This window comes from Melanerpes formicivorus, unplaced genomic scaffold, assembly GCF_026170545.1.
Source record: "Melanerpes formicivorus ecotype bairdi unplaced genomic scaffold, bMelFor1.0.p_v2 SCAF_8, whole genome shotgun sequence".
Taxonomy (NCBI): domain Eukaryota; kingdom Metazoa; phylum Chordata; class Aves; order Piciformes; family Picidae; genus Melanerpes; species Melanerpes formicivorus.
The window spans coordinates 3,392,004-3,410,869 of NW_027142360.1; the positions used below are offsets into that span (position 1 = coordinate 3,392,004).

The following is an 18,866-nucleotide window of genomic DNA, read 5'->3' on the forward strand; positions in this document are numbered from 1 at the left end:
AGACCAGCTAGAGAAGTGTGCTGGAACAGTGATTCTACACTCCAACCTTGGCACCCTGCCTGTGGAAAGCACAGACCGGCACAGGGACTGCCCTGCTGAAGCAGTGCTTGGGTTTGCTTTTGTGGGTTTTGGGTTGGTTTGGTTTACAGTTTCCCAGCCAAGATTTTATTTACTTTGGAGGCTTTAAAACTGGGAGTCCTCTGAGCATGAGGGTGAACAAAAGCCCCACCCCTGTGTCTGCAGGGGTAATTGCAGCCCCAGCGCTGCTGGGTTGGCTCAGAAGGCGTTTCACCTTGACTTTGCCCTACAGAGTGCCTGTGGGACTGGGGTCCTTTAAGTGCTGATGTTTCCCCCCTCCAAGCATTCCTACCACAAGCTCCAACCAGATTTTTCAGTCTGTCCCATCAACCCTGTGTAATTTTCACCCTGACTTCCAGAGGTCTCAAAGGAGCCCATCCAAGAAGACAGGCATGATGGCAAGCAGTGGGATGGGAGCTTTACCCTGCCTGCTGACCAGTCTGCTTTTTCCAACAGCAGTGTGGCCACATGCATGAAAATCCTCGGTCAGGGGAAGAGTACCGCTCCTGTGAGCAGGTGAAGCTGCCACAGAGGCAGACTGCCACGCTGGGATGGCCAGGCAGGGGGAGGAGTCCTCAGCTCCCCTCTCCTGGAGCACAGAGATACCTCCCTCCCTCTCTGGGAGGCAGCCGGCTGGCAGATGGCCGGGCTGCAGCACTCAGCTCTCAGGGGCTGGATCATTCCTCTGACTCTTCTGGACCCTGATGCCCATGTTGGAGAGGAGCCCCTCCTTCGGCTTGCTCCTGTCTTCTTTATGACCTGGGGGTTTTTTTGCAGCTGTTACTAAAGATCACAGGCAACCTGAGATGCAGCCTCGCCGGTGCTTTGGTGGATTGTCTGCCGCTATTGCTCCCCTTTGACACTGATGTGCTAGGTCAGGTCCTTCCCTGTGCTCCAGATTCCTTTAGTGTGTGCAGAGGCCCACAAAGTATGAGTAAAACTTTTACAAGTGAAACTCAGCTTTGACCTCCTTTCTAATAACTAAAAAGAAAAAAAGAAAAAGAAAGTAAGCTCAGGAGCTCTGCCCACGCTCCTGTGCCCTCAGAGCACAGCCAGGGACAACACAGGATCACAGAACTGTCAGGGTTGGAAGGGACCTCAAGGATCAGCCAGTTCCAACCCCCTGCCATGGGCAGGGACACCTCACACTACAGCAGGTTGCTCACAGCCACATCCAGCCTGGCTGCAAACACCTCCAGGCATGAGGCTTCCACCACCTCCCTGGGCAGCCTGTGCCAGGCTCTCACCACCCTCATGGGGAACAACTTCTTCCTAACATCCAATCTGAATCTCCCCTCCTCTGTCACTCCCTGACACCCTCAAAAGTCCCTCCCCAGCTTCCTTGTAGCTCCCTTCAGACATTGGAAGGACACAAAAAGGTCTCCTCGTTGCCTTCTCCTCTCCAGACTGAACAACCCCAACTCTCTCACCCTGTTCCAGTGTCTCACCACCCTCATGGTGAAGAACCTCTTCCTAACATCAATGATCTCTTTGCTACTTTCTTCCCACTTACAAAAAGGTTTTCAGAGTCTCTCATCTGCAGCAGAGACTGTAGGACTTTGTCACACCTGTAGGTGTATCACTGTCTTATTAGTGAGCTTGAACAAAGGGTCTTGGACAACTTGCATGGAGGCCTTTGCACTGCTGGACCCTCTCTGTCTGATTCTTGGGCTTGAATTTTTTTGGGTAATGTCAGCCCCTTAGTCTTGAGTATTTCTTTTTGTGCCCTGAGGAACCCCAAGGGCGAGCTTCTTCCAGGTCACTCTGCTCCCTGCAGATTTCCTCTTCTCCAATTTCCTTTTTGCAAGGAAATTTAATCGAGAAAAGCTAAGGTGAGGCTGAGCCTCGGCGTGGCAGGCAGGCTGAAGACCAGCACCTCCTGTTTGACTGGAGATAAAAAGCCAGCCCCCATTGGGAGGGCAAATAGCAGTTGGGTAAGCTGGAGAGTGATTGGGAATGCCTTGAGACATCTGGTTTGCATCTCTGGTTCTCATTTCTGTCCTTATTCAAAGCGACAAATGCACAGTAGCTGTCTTGGGAAATTGATGGGGGGAGGAACTCAAAGTACTGCTAAAGAACAGAGCTTGTGATGTGTGGCACACTGGGGTGGGTGGTGGAGATTTCTACTGCTAGGCACTCAGGTGAAAGTCAAGCCCCAACCAAACTGGTTAAGTCAACAGAGGCAGTCCCCAGGGGAAAGGGGAGTTACACAGGCAAAGATTTCAGGTGATCTGCTGGATTTGAGGGGCTTCCTGGATCAGTTTTCTTGTGAGAGCAGCCAGAATGGTAGGAAGATAAGTAAACTCCTCCAGGTAGTGAAAGTATCTATGATCCATGCCTGCCTTGCTTTTGGTAGGAGGAAAAATGCCCAAATTATTCAGAGCAATAGAAGCAGGTAACAACCCTCTTGCTTTGTTGTTTCTTCCTGGCATCCCATGTCACCAGCTGGTTTTTCAGGATCCTAGGGGAAAATGGGTTTTTCAATCAATTTTGTTGGGAATAGCCACGGCCTTGGTATCAGATGTGATGAAATAATCTTCTGCCTGGAGCTCTGGCAGAGCTGAGTAAGTGTACTCAGGGAGTCAAAACTTGAATGCTCTCTGAGATCTCACAGTCATTCCTCTTCTGTGACAGACTGAGCATCCAGATACTGATGCTGCTTTCCTGCTTTCAGGAAAGGATGTTCTCACAGGCCCACAGGATGTTAAAGGTTGGAAGGGACCTCTGGAGATCTTCCAGTCCAACCCCCCTGCCAGAGCAGGAGCAGAGAATCCAGCACAGGTCACACAGGAACACATCTAGACGGGGATGGAAAGCCTCCAGAGAAGGAGACTCCACAACCTCTCTGGGCAGCCTGTTCCAGGGCTTTGGGACCCTCACAGTGAAGTTCTTCCTCATGCTGAGGTGGAACTTCCTGTGTTTCTATCCATTGGCCCTTGTCCTCTCCCAGGGCACAAGTGAGCAGGGCTGTCCCTGTCCCTCCCTTCCTGACCCCTAGCTCTCAGATATTTATAAACATTTATTAAATCCCCTCTCAGTCTTCTCCTCTCCAGACTAAACAGCCCCAGGGCTCTCAGCCTCTCCTCATCAGGCAGTGCTGCAGTCCCTTCAGCATACTTGTAGCCCTCCCTTGGACTCTCTCAAGTAGATCCCTGTGCCTCTCATCACTATTTCTCTTCTGAAAGATTGTCAAATCTGGGTTTCTTTCTTTGTTTTAATCTGGTGGCCTCAGTGAAAATCTATCCTTTAAGCTGTGTGGTCAAACAGCACTCTCAAATATTCCGTCAAGGTAATCTAGTGTTGCACTTTTTGCCATCTTGAAGTCCTTCATAGAATCACAGAATTGTCAGGGTTGGAAGGGACCTCAAGGATCATCCAGTTCCAAACCCCTGCAACGGCCAGGGACACCTCACATTATAGCAGGTTGCTCACAGCCAGATCCAGCCTGGCCTTCAATACCTCCAGGCATGAGGCTTCCACCACCTCCCTGGACAACCTGTGCCAGGCTCTCACAACCCTCATGGGGAACAACTTCTTCCTGACATCAAATCTGAGTCTACCCACTGCTAGTTTTGCTCCATCCTCCCCAGTCCTATCACTATCTGACCAACTAAAAAGTCCCTCCCCAGCTTTCTTGTAGCCCCCTTTAGATAAGGGAAGGCCACAAGAAGGTCTCCATGGAGCCTTCTTTTTAAACAGAACAGCACCAACTCTCTCAGTCTGTCCTCACAGCAGAGCAGCTCCAGCCCTCTGCTCATCCTTGCAGCCCTTCTCTGGACTTGTTCCAGCATCTCCAAATCCTTCTTGTAATAGGGGCTCCAGAACTGGACACAGTGCTCCAGATGGGGTCTCACCAGAGTGGAGCAGAGGGGGAGAATCAGCTCTCTTGCCCTGCTGGCCACACTTCTCTTGCTGCAGCCCAGGCTCTGGTTGGCTTTCTGGGCTGCAAGTGCACACTTCCTTGCTGGAAGTTCCCTTGGGTCTTGAGGTGTATGAGGAAGACACTGCTGGGATGCATAGCTTCTTCAGGGAGGTGCACCCTGCGCTGAATGTTTCATTTTAAGAGGGTAGTTGCTGCAGTTTTTTACCCTAAAGTCAGTACTTGAGGCAGCACAGGAATCATTTCATAAAAGCCAGTCCTCCTTTGTTGACTGGACTTCATCACTGCCGTGGATTCTTTCCAGTTGCATTTGGTTGGTTGGTGATGTTAATGGAGCAAGAACAATGGCACTTGGAAAGACTTTGCAGGGGTCATGCAGGAGAGCAAACTCCAGGCTGCTGAAGGCAGCACTACACCCAGGTACGTTCAGCACCTCTTGTTAGACATAACCAGGGGGCTTCTAGCACTCATCTGGTGAGAGGAGGTCTCTCTGAGAGGTCAGCTTGTATTTGACGTCAGAAGGAAGCAGACTGCTGGGGAATGAGCTGCAGGGTGGTGGTGTCAACATTTTTCCACTTGAGGAGGAAGGGGAATGCTGCCAGGTGGACGTGGCCTGAGGAATCCTGTAGCATCTGTTCCTTGGGTCTTGCAGTCGCTGTCCAGTCATGGTCCTTGCAAAAGACATCCAGTCTCTGAGCTCCCTGTCTAAGAGCTGACTTCTTGGTGGCTTTCAACCATCTTTCTCCAGCTGGATTGCACTTTTCTATTGCTTTGTGACAAAATAATAGCCTTTGTAGTCGTTAGCAATGTCTCAGGCAAATGCAGCTCTGTGGTGCTGGCATGGTTCCATTAATCATATAGAGTCATCCACTGGTGCCAAAAACCTATCAAGTTGAGCTGCCTTTTTGAGAGCTGGTGGGAATGTGTACCCAGTGGTGTTCTTGCTGGCATATGGACTTCCCTTGTGTGCAAAAATGACTGGGGCATGCTGGGGGGGTCCCTTTTCTGTGCTCAGGGATAGCTCAAAACAGGCTGAGATAGTGTGGCGACTCTCAGTACAGATCTTAAGACATTTAGAGACCACCTCATGTGGTATCTTCAGCCCTTTTTTATGCCCTCTCTTAAATTCTCAGCAGTGAGAGTAAGCACTGAGAACTCATTAAAATATAGGCAGGAGTTCTTTTAGCCTTAAGCTCTATCCGCAGGCTAATGTGTGTCATATGGAGACATGTCCCCTCAGCACCAGACAAGGGCAAGGAATGTGTGTTCCCTTGAGTTCTGTGGCTAACTGCTGGGAGCAAAAGAGGGACTTGATGTGACCCAGCTAGAAAAGGAGAAAGATCATTTTAGTAGCAGTGCTGAAGAGTCTGAGTGTTTGGTTTGATCATCTGGAAGACTTGGAGAGGTGAGAATCCCCTGGGCTGAACCCTGTTTGGGAGCTGTGCTTATGTTGGGAATCACAGTATCACGGTATAACCAAGGTTGGAGGAGACCTCAAGGATCATCGAGTCCAACCAATCAACACAGACCCCATGACTAGACCATGGCACCAAGTGCCACATCCAATCCCCTCTTGAACACCTCCAGGGATGGGGACTCCACCACCTCCCTGGGCAGCACATCCCAATGATGAACGACTCTCTCGGTGAAGAACTTTCTCCTCACCTCGAGTCTAAACCTCCTCTGGCGCAGCTTGAGACTGTGTCCTCTTGTTCTGGTGCTGGTTGCCTGGGAGAAGAGACCAACCCCTTCCCAGCTACAACCACCTTTCAGGTAGTTGTAGAGGGCAATGAGGTCACCCCTGAGCCTCCTCTTCTCCAGGCTAAACAACCCCAGCTCCCTCAGCCTCTCCTCACAGGGCTGTGTTCAAGGCCTCTCCCCAGCCTTGTTGTCTTATTGTGTGTGCCCAGGTTCAAGCCATATCCATTAACCAGGCTGTGCAGGTGTTGTACCAGAGCCACTGGTGAAGGAATGGGCAGAAAGTGTCAACACCTTTGGGGATGGCTGGAAGGAGAGGAGAACAGGGACAATACCAGGTGTATGGGAAGCATACAGCAGCCAAGTGGGGAGGAGACAGTAGGCTATCGGAAGTTTCAAGGCACTGAACCGGTGCATGGAAAACTACTACCAGAACAAGAGGACACAGTCTCAGGCTGCGCCTGTGGAGGTTTAAGCTGGATGTTAGGAAGAAGTTCTACACAGAGAGAGTAATTGCCCATTGGAATGGGCTGTCTGGGGAGGTGGTGGAGTCACCATCACTGGAGGTGTTCAGGAGGAGACTGGATGGGGTGCTTGGTGCCATGGGTTAGTTGATTATGTGGGTTGGATTGGTTGATGGGTTGGACGCAATGATCTTGAAGGTCTCTTCCAACCTGGTCTATTCTATTCTATTCTATTCTATTCTATTCTATTCTATTCTATTCTATTCTATTCTATTCTATTCTACTTAAGAGGCAGAGAGAGGAGCAGGTCTTGGCAACAGCAGGTGTGAGGAGCAAATGGGAAGCTGAAGAATGCATGAAATGGAGAGAGGAGGAAAGGGACCAGGCTCTTTGGCTTCCATATCTTAATAAAGGGTCAATGTTGATGCTAGCCCAAAGCACTGCCTGTTGGATAGGAAGGGGATGAGGCATCCTATTTAGATTGTTCTTTCAACTTGGAAAGAAATAACAGTAATGCAGAGTCCTGCAAGTTCTGTGTGTGTGATGTGAAATCCTGTGGTGTCGAAATGAGATTGCTGTGTTTTGAGAAGCTGAGTTCTAAGGGAGCTGATGAGTTGATGGGGAGAGAGTGTGTTTACAAAGGCCTGCAGTGACAGGATGAGGGGCAATGGCTTTAAGCTGGAGAAAAGCAGATAGAGATTAGATATCAGGAACAAGTTCTTCACTATGAGGATGGTGGAACACTGGAACAGGTTGCCCAGGGAGGTGGTTGAGGCTCCTTCCCTGGAGATATTCAAGGTGAAGCTTGACAAGCACCTGGGCAACCTGATCTAGCTGGGGATGTCCCTGCTGACTGCAGGGGGGGGTTAGACTGAATGACCTCTGGAGGTCCTTTCCAGCCATCCTATGATTGTATCAATCTGCACCTAACCAATCTATGATTGTATGGAGCTGCATCTAACCATTCTATGATTGTATGGAGCTGCACAGTGCTGGGCCCCATGCTCTTTAACATCTTTTTTGATGATCTGGGTGAGGGCATTGAGTCCATCAGCAGTAAATTTGTGGGCAACACCAAGCTGGGGCAGGAGTTGATCTGCTGGAGGGTAGAGAGGCTCTGCAGAGGGACCTCGACAGGCTGGACAGATGGGCAGAGGCCAAGGGCAGGAGATTGAACACATCCAAGTGCCAGGTTCTGCACATTGGCCACAACAACCCCATGCAGTGCTACAGGTTGGGGTCAGAGTGGCTGGAGAGCAGCCAGGCAGAGAGGGACCTGGGGGTGCTGGTTGATGATAGGCTGAACATGAGCCTGCAGTGTGCCCAGGCAGCCAAGAGGGCCAATGGCATCCTGGCCTGCATCAGGAACAGTGTGGCCAGCAGGAGCAGGGAGGTCATTCTGCCCCTGTACACTGCACTGGTTAGGCCACACCTTGTGTCCAGTTCTGGGCCCCTCAGTTTAGGTAGGATGTTGACTTGCTGGAAGGTGTCCAGAGAAGGGCAACAAAGCTGGGGAGGGGTCTGGAACACAGCCCTGTGAGGAGAGGCTGAGGGAGCTGGGGTTGCTTAGCCTGGAGAAGAGGAGGCTCAGGGGTGACCTTCTTGCTCTCTACAACTACCTGAAGGGAGGTTGTAGCCAGGTGGGGTTTGGTCACTTCTCCCAGGCAGCCAGCACCAGAACAAGAGGACACAGTCTCAGGCTGTGCCAAGGGAGGTTTAGGTTGGATGTTAGGAAGAAGTTCTATACAGAGGGAGTGATTGCCCATTGGAATGGGCTGCCCAGGGAGGTGGTGGAGTCACCATCACTGGAGGTGTTCAGGAGGAGACTTGACAGGGTGCTTGGTGCCATGGGTTAGTTGATTAGGTGGTGTTGGATGATAGGTTGGACTTGATGATCTTGAAGGTCTCTTCCAACCTGGTTAATTCTATTCTATTTATTCTATTCTATTCTATGACTGTATAGAGCTGCACCTAACCATTCTGTGATTCTATACAGCTGCACCTAACCCTTCTATGATTCTATAAAGCTTCACCTAACCATTCTATGATTGTATAGAGCTGCACCTAACCATTCTGTGATTCTATAGAGCTGCACCTAACCATTCTGTGATTGTATAGAGCTGTACCTAACCACTCTATGATTCTATAAAGCTGCTCCTAACCCTTCTGTGATTCTATAAAGCTTCACCTAACCATTCTAAGATTGTATAGAGCTGCACCTAACCATTCTGTGACTCTGTATCACTGCACCTAACCCTTCTGTGATTCTATAAAACTTCACCTAACCATTCTAAGATTGCATAGAGCTGCACCTAACCATTCTGTGATTCTGTAGCACTGCACCTAATCATAGCTGTTGTGGGGCACAGTCTTCCTTCAGGCATCATCAGCTGTCTGTGTTGTGATGGTTTCAGTTGCTTTGTCCCATCAGGTGTTTCTGGCATGGCAAGCTACACTGAGTATGTGTGGGGTTTGTTTCCTTGCTTAGGTCCCAGACATTTCACAGCTACCTGGAGGACATCATCAACTACCGCTGGGAGCTGGAAGAAGGGAAACCCAACCCCTTGCGGGAGTCCACCTTCCAGGAGCTGCCCCTGCGCACCCGCGTGGAGATCCTGCACCGGCTCTGTGACTACCGCCTCGACGCAGATGACGTCTTCGACCTCCTTAAGGTGCTTTGGGCAGCAGGAAAGGGACAAAGAGTGGAGCTGGGCCAGATCAGTGAATCTTCCTAGACAGAAAAGAGTTGATGGTATTAAGTGCCTGTGCTAGATTCTATGGTCCTGCTCAGGAGGGGGCTTGGACTCGATTCGGAGGTCCCTTCCAACCCCTAACATCCTGTCAGCCTGTGAAGTGTATATTAATGCCAGGTAATCAGTCATGGTGCAATGGGACAGCAGTTGCCCATCCCCTCCTCTGTCTTGCAGAGGACCCAAGGCAAAAGCTCAGGACTGCTCTTGGGGCCCATGCCCTGCACAGATGTATTCACAACACGGCAGTTGCTAAGTAAATTGGCTTTGTTGGCTACTCTTCCTATCAAGAGTGTATTTGGAGATGCTCCAATGGTAATGGCAGGGCTCTGAGAACTGAGACTGCCTTGCTGAGGGACGGTGTGAGATGAAAGGATGGGGCTGAAGTGTACTGGGGGAGCTGGGGGAAGGGTGGAGGGGCAGGGGAGGCGGGGGGGAGCTTCTCAGGGCTATGCATGACTGTCGCCAGCACTAATTAGACCTTCCCTGTCAGGAGCACCAGAGATGAAATGTTAAAACGAGAGGGGCCATTCAAATTAGAGATGCCAATCTAAATCCCTCCCCGGACAGTGTGGTCGTCGCTTTCCCACTGGAGGAGCATTTTCCCAGCTTGGCCTTGGGGAGCAGCTGTGCTGCCGCTGTGGCTTGGTGGGAGGGGAAGAGGGAGGGAGGTGTTTGCAGAGGGGGTGTCATCATGTTTTGTGTTACAATGTGGCCGCTCTTCACTTGTCACTGTCTGGCGGGGGACTCCTGGTGGGCGCAGGGCTTGGACGCCGACAGCCTGCGTGTGGAGCCGCTGGGCGAGGACAGCAGCGGGGCCCTGTACTGGTACTTCTATGGCACCAGGATGTACAAGGAGGACCCTGTGCAGGGCAAGAGCAACGGCGAGCTGGCTCCAGACAGGTAACAGCCTCCCCCACGTCTCCCCTGTGTCTGGGTGCAGGGGGTGAGGGGGGCTGGCACAGCCTGCCCGACTGGAGAGGACTCCGCCTGACTGCTGTTGTGTCAGAGGGTGGTGGGGGGCAGCCTGTGGCAGCGCAGGGAGGGCCTGGGAGAGAGCCGGGAGAGCGAGGGGCAAGGCTGGAGTTGCCAAGCAGACTGTGAGCTGCCCCGCGTGGTGCATTGTGTCAGAGGCAGCCCGCAGCCTTTGTGGCACCAGCAGAGCCTGCTGTGGAAGCCATGCGGCTTGCTCCACCGCATTCCTCCCCGTCTGCCCCGCACGGCTCCCAGAGCAGGCTCCCAGCCAGTGGGAATCCCTCTGCCCCTCCCTGTCTCATTGCTGCTCTGATTTAATCCCTCCTTTGGTTGGGTTCCTAGCAGCTGTTCCGATTTCCCTGCCCTTCTCCCCTCCTGCCAGCTGCACTTCCCTTGCACAGCAGACACTTGAGGATGGTTTTGCCATTTTCAGGGGATGTGGGGGGCAAACCAACACCCCAAGCGCTCCTGGGAAGACGGGCAAGAGGCGAGGGCGACCCCCAAAGCGGAAAAAACTACTGGAGGAAAATCTGCTGAGGTATGGAAAGGTCATTCCTGCAATAGATGTGAAATGCACACCTTCCCAGAGGGAAATGCAAGGTACTTCTGGGGATCCCCCAGTAGTTACAGATACACCATGCAGCCATGTATCTTCAATGCATCTCTGAAGCGAAGCAAGCTCAGACTTGATGGATGCTTTGATTACTCTCCACAGAAACTTCCGGCTGAGCTGGAAGCCAGGTTTGGTGAAACACTGGGTATTGCTCTTTCAGCCACCTCACTTTGGATGCAGTTCCCCTCTGCAGTACTAAAGGATATGCTCCTGATAAAGAATGCTTTCACTGCTGTAGTACTTGAAGCCAAAAATCCTGGCCTCTTGAGTCAGTATGGGTTTTGGGATGCTTTCCATAAGAGCTGAAGTTTGGTCCTTGCCAAACTCCAGCCAGTACCATTCAGTTTTGAAATTCTCTGAAGCTATGATACATCCATATGTGAAAAATAGGTATGTTGAAGGTGTGGGGCTGGACTGGATGATCGTTCCAGGTCCCTTCCAGCCCCTAACATTCTGTGAACATTCTGTAATTCTGTGTTCAGCATGAGCCAGCAGTGAGCACTTGCAGCCCAGAGAGCCAGCCAGAGCCTGGGCTGCAGCAAGAGAAGTGTGGCCAGCAGGGCCAGGGAGGGGATTCTCTACTCCACTCTGGTGAGACCCCGCCTGGAGCACTGTGTCCAGTTCTGGAGCCTCTATTACAAGAAGGGTCTGGAGGTGCTGGAACACATCCAGAGCAGGGCCATGAGGATGAGCAGAGGGCTGGAGCTGCTCTGCTATGGAGACAGACTGAGGGAGTTGGGGCTGTTCAGTCTGGAGAAGAGAAGGCTCCAAGGAGACCTAATTGTAGCCTTCCAGTATCTGAAGGGGGCTACAAAAAAAGCTGGGGAGGGACTTTTTAGGGAATCAGGGAGTGATAAGACTAGAGGGAATGCATCCAAGCTGGAGGAGGGGAGATTTAGATTAGACCTTAGGAAGAAGTTCTTCCCCATGAGGGTGGTGAGACACTGGCACAGGTTGCCCAGGGAGGTGGTGGGAGCCTCATCCCTGGAGGTTTTTCAGGCCAGGCTGGATGTGGCTGTGAGCAACCTGCTGTAGTGTGAGGTATCCCTGGCCATGACAGGGGGTTGGATCTGGATGATCCATGAGGTCCCTTCCAACCCTAACTGTTCTATGATTCTATCTTTTGAGGTCCCTTCCAGCCCCTAACCTTGTGTGAACATTCTGTGACTCTGTGTCCTGCATGGTGGTTTTTCCCATGGTTTTGCTGTGCATTCATGAATTCCTACATCACCCATTCTTTTTCCCCAGAAATGACTTCATTTCAGTGAAGTGAAGTAACATATTTAGTGTTTCACTCCTTTCTTTGGTTTTGGCAGGGAGAAGGCAGAAGAGAACTTGCTAATCCGCGAGACTCAGATGAGAAATGGTAAAGAGCTTCTAAAGAGCTTCTGTGAGGCCAGGGTTGATGTGATCAGTTAACCTGGCTTGGAAATTATCAAAGCCTGCAGAGAAGTCTTTCTCAGGAAAGGGAGAGTCTTCCTGCTGGTGGTTGGGGCTGAGTTTGGAAGGGTGGGTTGGTGTTCCAGGTTGCCTTTCAGCAGGGACTCTGGGCACCTGTGGGCTTCCTAGCTTATTGAGGATTAGTTTGGTATGAAGAAACCTAACAATAGTTCTTGTGAGCCCAACTACTCGCTGAGGTTCCTCAGGAATGAAGTGACCAGCAGTCCGTGTTTGCAGGGAGTGTGTTTTTTCCAACTGGGGTCAGTGATGCCAAGACAGGGAAGGAAGAACCTTTTTGATTCTCCTCACCTCTGCTTGCTGGACTGAGGAGATGAGTAAATGAGGTGTGGGGGATACCCACCTAAGGATTTACAAGCCAAGCAGAAAAAGCAAGTTGGCAGCATAATGTGAAAGTGAGTTCAAGGGGGCTGGGACTCATCTGTTGTGCATGTGAATCCATTGGCTTCCACATAACTCAGGGGCTCAGCCTGCCCATTTGCCTCCAATAAAAGGCAAGGGTGGCATTGTCTTTCCCAGCCCCCCTTCCCTTTGCCCTTTGTCTTCATATTTCATGTGAGGTGCTGGAGTTTTCATCAAATCATTGTCTTCCAGCAAACTGTGCCCCTCCAGCTGCAGAGCAGTGTCCTGGTGGCACAGAGCAGTGCCTTGTTGAGAGCTGCTATTGAAGTGAGTCACCCACAAGCAGGTGGCAAGGAAAGGCAACAAGCGTGCAGGCACTGGGGGCAGTGTGCAGGTGGGCAGAGGAGGGCAACAGAAACCAGCACATTGTTGGTCCTTCACTATCTCAGTTACCAGTCCCCAGTGCATTAACTTGAGCTGAAGCTGGGGCTGGGTTAAGTTATAGGCTGGCCTGTGACCTGGAGCTAACAGATGCTCACTCAGTGCCACTACTGCAGCACAGAGGTTTCCAACAGAGGACAGGTGGCTGGAAGGAGGCTGCAGCTTTCCAGTGTTCTGGGGTAACCTGATAGCTTGTGTGCCAGAGCCACTGGCAGCTCAGATCCACAAAAGGCACAGGGTCAAGTTCTGAGAGAAAGGGGCTCTGTCTTGGTCTGCTTTTATATTTTTCATAGTTCATTTGCTGGAAAAATGCGGTGAGAAGTGGCATGACACCTGCCAGTGGGGGTGGTGACTATTGTTTTCTCTCCAGTAGCCAGTTGTTTGCTCTGCAAAAGTCTAGAGTGAGCTGAGACCCCCTCAGACTGAAGAGCTTTGAACCAACACCTTCCCCCTCTCCCAAAATGAGCCACAACCCTTTTTGCTTAGGGAGGATCTCGGGGCAGAAGCATCCAAGTCGCAACCCATGGAGCTTCTCTGCTCTGTGTAAACGTTTGCAGAGCAGGAACTACATTCCTCATCTCAACCACCACACCAGAATCCTTCCTTTGCAACTGAGGCTGAAATGGTGCACACAAGACTTAACACCTCAGAGTATCCTGGTACTTGGGCCACGCTTCAGAGCAGTGGCTTATCTTGCTTTAGATCCCACTCTGGATCAAGCAGGGATAGGATGTGAACTTTTGGAACTTCCCCTTCATCTGGCGGCCTGATGAAGCCCATCCCTCACTTCCTCTTCTGTTAAGTGCCTGCAAACAAAATGTTTCACTGGGGGGAGAATGGGACACCTCATTCACCACAGCAAAGGTTTGCAGTGCTAAAAAAATAAGAGAGAGAGAAGGGCTGGAGCACCTCTGCTATGAGGACAGACTGGGGTTGTTCAGTCTGGAGAAGAGAAGGCTCCATGGAGACCTTCTTGTGGCCTTCCAGTATCTGAGGGGGGCTACAAGAAAGCTGGGGAGGGACTTCTTAGGGTGTCAGGGAGTGATAGGACTGGGGGGAATGGAAAAAAAACTAGGAATGGCTATATTCAGATTGGATGTTAGGAAGAAGTTGTTCCCCATGAGGGTGGTGAGAGCCTGGCACAGGTTGCCCAGGGAGGTGGTGGAAGCCTCCTGCCTGGAGGTTTTTGCAGCCAGGCTGGATGTGGCTCTGAGCAGCCTGCTGTAGTGTGAGGTGTCCCTGCCCATGGCAGGGTGGGTGGAGCTGGATGATCCTTGGGGTCCCTTCCAACCCTGACAATTCTGTGATTCCAATTACCATTCATTTTTGATGCCTTTATTCAGATATTTACATTACCCATGTCCTGCTCTGGTTGACAGCCATCTATTACAAGAAAAATAGTGAAATCCTTTTTCTCTGGTCCATCGTAACTGAAAGGGAGGCTTGCCACAGGGATGTCACACTGCTCGTGTGTTGCAAAGTGCCACCATTATTTCTTCTTCTGTGTATTTCCTCTGTGCCTTGGCATCACTTTCTCCGTGTCACTAGGGGAGGCAGCAGTGCTTCTGGTGGATGAAGAGAGCTTTGGGTCCATAGCAAAGAGCAAGTTTCCTGTAAGGGTGGCCATTGGCAGTATCTTCTGCTCTGCCTGAGCTCTGAATAGAGGAGAGGAGCAAGGATAAAGAAAAGTTGTTAGTCAGAAATGCTGTGGAGATAACATTCTTTCATGTTGTTGAAGGGTCCCAAGGGCCTGGCCGTGGGACATGGTGGCTGCTGTGTCAGACGGAAGAGGAGTGGAGGCAGGTCACAGAGAGCTTCAGAGAGAGGACTTCCCTTCGAGAGCGGCAGCTCTACAAACTCCTGAGTGAAGACTTCCTGCCGGAGATCTGCAACATGATTGCACAGAAGGTGAGGAGACATGACATCCTGTTTACTTCTCCTTGACTGCTTCCAAGAGCATGGACATTTGCTCATTGAAGGAGATCCAAATCCGAGCAGCCTGTCAACCTCTCCTGCCACCCTGCACCTCCAGCCTGTGAGTGTGGACGCAGGGGCTGCTTAGGCTGTGTCTGGGGAGCAAGGCTCTGCGCCATGGAGTGTCAGGGCTGGAATCAATACTTAAGGATATGGTTGACGATTGCATGGCAGCGTAGGTAGGATGACTGAAGGAGTTGTGTGTTCAGCCCTGTTGTGTGTCCCTTTTTTGCTAGCAGGGAGTCTCTTGTCTGCTTCTGACCTGCTGCAATTTACAGCCTAGCTTTTCTATTCAGACTGCTTGCGATTCCACTTTTACTGCCGTCTCTCAGCTGGCCCTGCTGAAGGAGCAATGACTTCTTTAGATGTCCTAGCCTAGTCAGCTCGAGCCCTGGAACTCCGAAGAGTGTTGTCTGTCAACTTGAATGTTCTCAGGTGGGACAGATTTGGACAGGATCCTTTGGCTTTGTAAAACGGTGCTTCAGTCAGCGTGATGCTCTTGGATTGAGTTCTGTTTGCTTTTCTGCTTCCCTCGTAAAGCTAATAGGGATTTCATGGTCGCTTCTAGCCCCCCAGAGTTTCTCCTGCCGGTATCATCGATGTGCCCTAATTTCCTCCACTCTCTCTTTCCTTCCCTCAATTCTCAACCCTGTTTCAGGAGAAGCGTCTGCAGCGGACAGAGTTTTCTCCCAGGTGGATGTCTGACCATCAGCCCATCAAAGCAATCAAGCAGGAGGTGAGGGGGGGTGCGAGGGGGAGGACTGGAGGGAGGCCGAGAGCAGATGCCTCCTGGGGGAAAAAAAAATCAACCGCAGCATCGCTATTCAGTGGGAAGGAGTCGTTTGAAAGTGCTTGTGCTGAAAGAGAGATGGGTGGTAATGCCCGTCAAAGGCAGGCTGACACTCGGCCTTTCTGTGGCCAGCAGGGAGGTGCTGCCCTCTGGATGGAAGAGGCAACCGCCGGCCTCTGCTGCAGGCTTCGCTGCAGCTGCATATGGAAATCTGCGCTCAGCCTGGGGAATTCCACTTCAATGAAAGTGCTGGCACATTCGAGGCAGTTCAAAGAAAAGTTGAAGAAGGATGAGAGGGCTGGGAGAACCGGCTTACAAAGGGAAAGGACAGAAATCCAGCCAAGGGGAAAAACGTGAGGCTGCAAACACATGAGGCTGCGGATAGCGCGGAGGGAGAGGAGGATGACTGATGCAGAACAGAGCTGAGCTAGGAGACGGTCAGCTGGAAATGGAAGTCACCATTTGGGCTGCTTAAAGGAACGCTTGTCAAACTCCAGCCTTGATGGCTGAAAGGGCTCTTGCCGTGCCTCCGAGCCCTCATCTCCTCTCCACCCCTGAGCGTAACGGCGCTGCCGCTCGCGGGGCTGTGCAGTGAACCAGACCCCAGGAGATGACTGGAGTTAAATATAACCTTTTCTTTGGTCCGAGTTATTTTTAACCTGGATCAGCTTTCCAGTCCAGTTCGCCACACAGCCCCCAACAGGCACGGTGGCACAGCCCAGGGGCATGGTACGGTGGAGATGGGGAGGTGTCTTTTAACTGGCAACTGCTACTCAAAACAATCGGTCAGGCAAGGCAGGATTAGCTTTGGAGGGGAAAATTGACTTGGTTCTATCAGGCTGTGGCATAACCTCTCACTAAATGTGATGAAAATGTAGTTACCTGGTGTTTTGTCATACCCTGGGAAACGAAATGGCAGGGAGTGAGTATGCTGTGTGAGTCAGGGACAGGGTTTCCCGTGAAACAAAGGAGAAAGTACATCTCTCTGCAATAAATATAATCACTTAGAATAGATAAATAAAAGGAAGGAAGAATCTCTCATCATGCTATAGATAAAAGCCTGCCAAGAGGAAAATAAGAGCCCAGTGATGGTCAGTTTGGGGCCAGAACTGCTGTCTGCAAATCCCACTACGCAGGAAGCGCAGGGACACGTGTTTGTTTGCAGGCAGCAGAAATCCCCGAGGAGGAGGGGAGTGGGAAACACATGGAGCCTGAATGATGCTAATCAGTACCGCAGGTGCTTCAGGTCTGCGGTGGCAGAGGGCTGTTAATTGCTGCCTGTGGGCCAGTGAAACGTTTCCAGCGAGTGGGGGGCCCTCCTGGCACCCGCTGTGCCAGGGCATGGGGAGCCAGCCAGCGAGAGGATGGCGCCACTCCTGCCGGCTCCCCAGCGGGACGTGGCAGCCATCCCTGCCACGGGGCAGCCAGGGAAGATGCCAGCATGTCTGATGGCTTCTTTGCCACACGAGGGGTGGTCGGCAAGCAAGTCCGGGGAAAGAAAACCTCAGCCCGGTGTAGGGGTGACCTCTTCTTCCTGACTCTGCGAGCCGGACGCCACTTTGGTCGGAGATAGAACTGCTCCGTAGGCTCCTAATCCCGCGGGGGATTTCTCAACAGGTGGTTCAGATTAGCTCCTCATTAGAGAGCTGCCTGAGCAGCACCCTCATTAGGGCAGCGCTGCGGAAACCGGAGTAGGCAAGCTCTGGAGGACGGGGGTCGGGGCGCCCGTGCCTTCTGCTCCTGAAGTCTGATACTCGGTATCTGGAGGGCAAAGCGAGCGGCAGAAGTTCGGCGCTGTCGGGGTGGGCGGAGGCGGGGAGGCAGCGATCTCGCGTCCTGGAGTGCTCTCTGGCGGAGGGAAGGAGGCGGTGATGCCGCGGCCGCAGGCGGCAGCCTGGTGGTGTGCTCCGAGCGGGGAGGAGGCTGGAGAAGCGTCCCTTTGCTACCTCCTTGGTCAGGAAGGAAGTTCAGCTCGTGTTAGATTCTTGGTTTTGTCGTTCCAAGAGGCATCTCCTTCCATCACATCTTGTAGGAGTTTACTTCACAGTATAACTAAGGTTGGAAGAGACCTCGAGGATCATTGAGTCCAACCTACTTGTTGGTGCTTGCTTATTTGCTTTTTTAACCCTGAGTTAATCACACAAAACCCCAATGGGCTTGAGTGGGGCCCCAGGCAGTAGGTCCCTTTGCAAATCAGGCTGTTGCTGTGTCTTGAAGTGTCTTGGAAGAGCCTGTGCCAGCCCTGCTGCTGCGCTGCAGGGAGCAAGTGCAGATGTGGGTGTCTGCTGCAGTCCCTAATGCTTGCTGTGCTGTCCTTGTGGTTTCTGCTCTTCCCTCTTAATCTCATCCTAGGCCTGCTAGGATGACATCCTCTTCTTTGCTTACAGTGTTGCCATATTGATGGTGGGTTGCACCATCACAACACAGGGTGCTGAGGGTGCTGAATGCACTCTGCAGGCTTGGAGAGGTCTTGATGTGAGCACTGCAGCTTGGATGTTGTGTTTGTGGTTTCGTAGAACCTGCTGGTGGAAATGGTATGACTCCAGAGAAAGGGAAGGTCACACCTTGAGAACTGTGTCCAGGTCTGTGCACCTCAGTTTGAGAAAGATATTGAGTTGCTTGAAGGTGTCCAGAGAAAGGCAGGAAGGCTGGGGAGGGGTCTGGAGCACAGCCCTGTGAGGAGAGGCTGAGGGAGCTGGGGTTGCTTAGCCTGGAGAAGAGGAAGCTCAGGGGAGTCCTTCTTGCTGTCTACAACTACCTGAAGGGAGGTTGTAGCCAGGTGGGGGTTGGTCTCTTCTCAGGCAAGCAGCACCAGAACAAGAGGACACAGTCTCAAGCTGTGCCAGGGGAGGTTTAGGCTGGGTGTTAGGAAGAAATTCTTCCCAGCAAGAGAGATTGGCCACTGGAATGTGCTGCCCAGGGAGGTGGTGGAGTCACCATCACTGTAGGTGTTTAGGAAGAGCCTGGATGAGGCACTTGGTGCCATGGTTTAGCTGATTAGATGGTGTTGGATGATAGGCTGGACTTGATGGTCTCTGAGGTTTTCCCCAACCTGGTTAATTCTGTATTCTGTGTGTGTATTCTGATCAATGCACCAACAGTTGAAGAAATCAATGTGGCTCACCAGGCTGGCTTAGATGTTCTGGATGGGGAATTGAAAGGCTGATGGTCACATCCTCAGTAAAACAACATGGTGTGCACACTTCTGTTAGCTAGTTTCTCCTCACTTCTTTCTCTCCTACTTGCTGCAGAACCTGATTTTTTTCTTTGGTTCCTACTGCAATTTAAAGATTGATCAAAATAGGGGAAATGTGTTTGATAGTGGTCAGGATCAGGCCTGAGAGGAAGCTGTTTGCAGTGCAGTAGTTGAAAATAGAGTCGAGCAGTTGAGGAAGGTACATAA

At 51.6% G+C, this 18,866-nt stretch overlaps 1 protein-coding gene across 2 annotated transcripts in view; it reads left to right on the top strand.

Moving 5' to 3' along the window:
* CECR2 (CECR2 histone acetyl-lysine reader) overlaps positions 1–18,866 on the top strand; it is a 147,341-nt gene that overhangs the window by 107,655 nt on the left and 20,820 nt on the right. The window contains exons 3-8 of one of the 2 annotated variants that reach the window (XM_068141837.1): positions 8,609–8,792; positions 9,634–9,773; positions 10,279–10,383; positions 11,775–11,824; positions 14,438–14,607; positions 15,332–15,409. In XM_068141837.1, the coding sequence (XP_067997938.1) occupies positions 8,609–8,792; positions 9,634–9,773; positions 10,279–10,383; positions 11,775–11,824; positions 14,438–14,607; positions 15,332–15,409 (727 nt within the window). The remainder of the gene's footprint in view (positions 1–8,608; positions 8,793–9,633; positions 9,774–10,278; positions 10,384–11,774; positions 11,825–14,437; positions 14,608–15,331; positions 15,410–18,866) is intronic. The other variant, XM_068141838.1, reaches the window with a different exon arrangement.